The following is a 4698-nucleotide window of genomic DNA, read 5'->3' on the forward strand; positions in this document are numbered from 1 at the left end:
TAAAAATACTTTAAACCACTACTTAAGTAGTTGTTTGGGTATATGTACTTTACTTTACTATTTATATTTTTGCCTACTTTTACTTCACTACATTCCTAAAGAAAATAATATACTTTTTACTCCATACATTTTCCCTGACACCCAAAAGGACTCGTTACATTTTGACAGGAAAATGTTCCAATTCACACACTTATCAAGAGAACATCCCTGGTCATCCCTACTGCCTCTGATCTGGCGGACTCACTAAACACAAATGCTTCATTTTTTTATTGTCTGAGTGTTGGAGTGTACCCCTGGTTATCCGCCAATAAATAGAAAAAATAAAATTGGGCCATCTGGTTTGCTTAATATAAGCAATTTGAAATGGTTTATACTTTTACTGTTACTTTTGATACTCAAGTACATTTTAGCAATTCCATTTACTTTTGATACTTAAGTATATTTAAAACAAAATACTTTTAGACTTTTACTCAAGTAGTATTTTACTGGGTGACTTTCACTTTTACTTTTAATCAGATATGACAACTGAGTACTTTTCCACCACTGAAAAAAATGCTTTAAAAACATGTTTTCACCTGTGCACCCTTATTCTACTATTCGAACTACCTGAACATTGAAAGAGCTCCATTTAGTCCAATAGGTACAGATCTAGGATCAGTCTACCTTCCCCAATTCTAACCTTAAGAGGAGACAACACACTGATCGGTGTGGAGGGGCTTCATGACAGGGTGAAACCAGTCTATATTTGTTGTGCCAGCTGTGGGCTCTAGTCTATTGTGAGAAACATGGTATGAGCATAAGGTGAATGGATTCAGACCATAAAGCATTAGGTCATAATCAGGCTTCTACCTTTAATCTCAACGTTATACCTGTCCTCTAATCTAACACTGTGACGCTAACACAGGGAGACACACAGAGTCCTCAGGACATGGGCTGGATGAGAGGGGGAGTAAACAGGGGAAGAAAATATGCAAACCAAGCCTACACCTGAGGCGGATTCTCACCATAGAATGAGTAGAACAGAGTAACAGACTGAAAGCATGATGGGTGGACGGATGGATACTGCGAGATTCTGGCAATTAAGATTTTTGACGTTTTTCTACTTACCCAGAGTCTGATGAACTTGTGCATATCATTTTTATGTCTCTGTGTGCAGTATGAAGGAAGTTAAAGGTAGTGTTGTGTGCCAATTCTAACTAGTGCAGAGACCGCACGTATAAACACATCTGACTCTGGGTAAGTAGAAAAACAACATTGTCAGAGCTCTGCAGTATCCCTTTAATGGGTGTACCAGTTGTAATGTCTGAGAATTGGTGCTCATCACATCATCTCAAGGAATTCTGAATCTATAGTTCCAACTCATTCACAAAAATGAAACACACAACACCAACTAGTAAGCAAGTCAAATTTCATTTAAAAAAACAGGGGAAATGTTGAGAAGACATCTTAAAAGCACCATACAAGTTACAGTAAGAGTATAATTTTCTCTCTTTTATCATAGAAAAGCAGTGTGTGTGTGTGTGTGTGTGTGTGTGTGTGTGTGTGTGTGTGTGTGTGTGTGTGTGTGTGTGTGTGTGTTTGTGTGTGTGTGTGTGTGTGTCTCGATACTGGCCACACCTGTCAACAGGTTATTTTTTGCCCCTCATTCAGGCTTGTCAGGCTTGCCCTTGTTGCCCTTGCCCTTGTTTCTGGCTCTGTAGTAGCCCCTGGCCAGAGTAGCCAAGAACATGGAGAACTCTCTGAAGTTGATCTCTCCATCATGGTTCTTATCCAGGTTGGTCATCGCTTCCTGGAGCACTGCTGGTTCCACCTTTCCCTGAGACATGCATGCATGCATACACACACACACACACACACACACACACACACACACACACACACACACACACACACACACACACACACACACACACACACACACACACACACACACAAGAAGGTATGTAGGCTTTCTAGGTATCTTGTACTGTAGACATCATTATGTAGTGGTATGTGCATGTTAATAAAATGTTACTACTATGTTGTGGTATGGATATGTAAAACATGTGGATATGCTGTGTGTGTGTGTTTGTGTGATAATAGAATAATATGCCATTTAGCAGACACTTTTATCCAAAGTGACTTACAGTTATGCGTGCATCGATTTCTCGTATGGGTGGTCCCAGGAATCAAACCCACTATCCTGGTGTTACTAACGCCATGCTCTACCAACTGAGCCATACAGGACAACACTGTGTGTGTGTGTGTGTGTGTGTGTGTGTGTGTGTGTGTGTGTGTGTGTGTGTGTGTGTGTGTGTGTGTGTGTGTGTGTGTGTGTGTGTGTGTGTGTGTGTGTGTGTGTGTGTGTGTGTCTTACGTGGAACTCTGGGCTGGCCAGCTCTTTCTTCATCAGCTCTGCGAGCTCTGTACCGCTAAGCTGGCGATTCTTATCATCCTTTGTAGCATACTCCTCAAACACCTCCACCATGGATACAATGGCCTTCTCCAGACGAGACATGCTGTACCTGGGGGAGAGAGAGGAGGAGGCAGGTGGACGGAGAGAGAGTAGGGAAGAGGGGATGAGAGAGAGGGAGGCAGGGATGTGGGGTAGGAGGAGAAAAAAAGAGAAAAGGGGGGAAGAGAGGAAGAGAAGGGGGAGGAAAGCAGGTGGAGGGGAAGTTTTGAGTGAGGAAATCACAGGGAGGAAGAGTATTGGATTAGAGAGTAAAGCAGGGGAAGGAGGAGAAGAGAAGATAGGATGAGAGTGATGTGAGTATTCATCCTGTCTATGTCTGGTTATTACCACGGAACATATGATTCACAACAAGAGAGAGGAAGAGGAGAAGGCTCAGCTACACTAAAGATGAAAACATGTGTAATGTTATAAGACCCAGGGAATGGAATGTGTTCAGGTCTAGACCGCGTTGTTCTACAGTCTGTTTACAGCTGGTATTTCCTGACTAAATTAATGCAACGTATAAAAGGATCACATTGAAACATTGATTTGGCAAACAGTTGCAAATGTATAGTTATTGGCACTTGATTCATCTGTTCTTCATTCACCCCTCACACACACAGACACACACACACACACACACACACACACACACACACACACACACACACACACAAATACACACATCGCTATGCTCCGTATTCAGTCCATTCATTCAACATGTCCCGCTCATCTATCCAATTCTCGTGTCTCTCATTCCCTGCTTCCAACTCCTTTTTCATTCCCTCATTCCTAACCGTATATAATAGAACAGTTCTATCTCTATGTTCCTAACTCTCTCCTTTCTCCCTGCTCCTTCCCTCCTCTATGTTCCTCTATCTGTGAGTTGCAGCAGCCCCACTCCCCCCTCCTCCCTCCCTCTCTACTCACCTCAGAGCAGAAGATAAGATATATGATATGTGTAGCTGACAGGCTGGGTCCTGATGTGAGACTGATGTGAGACAGAGAGAAGAGAAGCTTCCTCTTAAAGTGAAAAACACCCCCTCAAGCAGAGCAGACACATGATCAGCCCACAAGCAGCCATTGATGCCCTGAAAATGAGGTCAGCTCCACCCAACCTGCTCCATCATGTGCCAATGCTATCATTTGCATGAATTCAGTTTTTAAAGGTCAAGATTATGTTCAACCTTGTTTTGAGGGTGTGAAAGAGAGAAGCTTATTCCTTAATTGTATTTGGCAGGTATTTGCTTGTTTAATAGGCCAGGCCCCAGCTGTGGTAACCCTCTATGTTATAACACTCCAACATGTTGTAGCCCTCCATGTTGCCTTTCACAAACCTGGGATTGATTTGTTCTCTACAAACTGTGTGGAAAGTGGAGCTGTGGAGATTCCAGACTGCTCTAAAAATGGGTAATATGAGTCACAGCTCTGAGGCATGCCCTTATGTGTGTGTGTGTGTGTGTGTGTGTTTGTTAGAGCGTGCCCCTGTTTAAATCACCACAGAGAGCACGCCTCTTATTTATCCAGCCCAACTGTTGCGTAAGCTAACCACCATTTCCATCGCTCTGCTACAAAACCCTGGGCTGCATTTTCATTCCAAAAACTTGTCCCCTCCTCTCTGTCCTGTTTCACTCCCCTTTGTAGATCTGAGAAGGCAGGCTAGGTGTAAGCAGTGGCCCCACCTAGTGTCTGCCATATTGCTTTCATTCACAGCATACCTATCAGATATTTGAAGTGGAGTGAGCTAGGGCAGAAGGGAAGAAACATATTTTTGGAATGAAATGCAGCCCGGCCTCTTGTCAGCACTATTCAATCTGAGACATGTGTGTTACAATAGTGCTGTTAGAGAACTGAAGACGGCCTGTTTGGCTCTAGTAGGGCTACTATTAGTATGCCCGCTCTAGTAGTGCTACTATTAGTATGCCCGCTCTAGTAGTGCTACTATTAGTATGCCTGCTCTAGTAGTACTACTATTAGTTTGCCCGCTCTAGTAGTGCTACTATTAGTATGCCTGCTCTAGTAGTACTACTATTAGTATGCCCGCTCTAGTAGTGCTACTATTAGTATGCCTGCTCTAGTAGTACTACTATTAGTATGCCTGCTCTAGTAGTACTACTATTAGTATGCCCGCTCTAGTAGTACTACTATTAGTATGCCCGCTCTAGTAGTACTACTGTTAGTATGCCTGCTCTAGTAGTACTACTGTTAGTATGCCTGCTCTAGTAGTACTACTGTTAGTATGCCTGCTCTAGTAGTACTACTAT

The 4698-nt window shown here is 42.9% G+C and overlaps 1 protein-coding gene across 1 annotated transcript; it reads right to left on the bottom strand.

The window, feature by feature from the left end:
• Positions 1-1391: 1391 nt before the first annotated feature.
• Positions 1392-3431, bottom strand: LOC115176759 (protein S100-A5-like). Its single transcript, XM_029737031.1, has 3 exons — positions 3365-3431; positions 2357-2504; positions 1392-1816 (listed from the first exon to the last, which is right to left on the bottom strand). The coding sequence occupies exons 2-3, from the start codon at positions 2495-2497 to the stop codon at positions 1643-1645; spliced, it is 315 nt and encodes a 104-aa protein (XP_029592891.1). The 5' UTR covers positions 2498-2504; positions 3365-3431; the 3' UTR covers positions 1392-1642.
• Positions 3432-4698: the final 1267 nt, after the last annotated feature.

The sequence above is a fragment of the Salmo trutta genome, chromosome 37, assembly GCF_901001165.1.
Source record: "Salmo trutta chromosome 37, fSalTru1.1, whole genome shotgun sequence".
NCBI classification, from domain to species: domain Eukaryota; kingdom Metazoa; phylum Chordata; class Actinopteri; order Salmoniformes; family Salmonidae; genus Salmo; species Salmo trutta.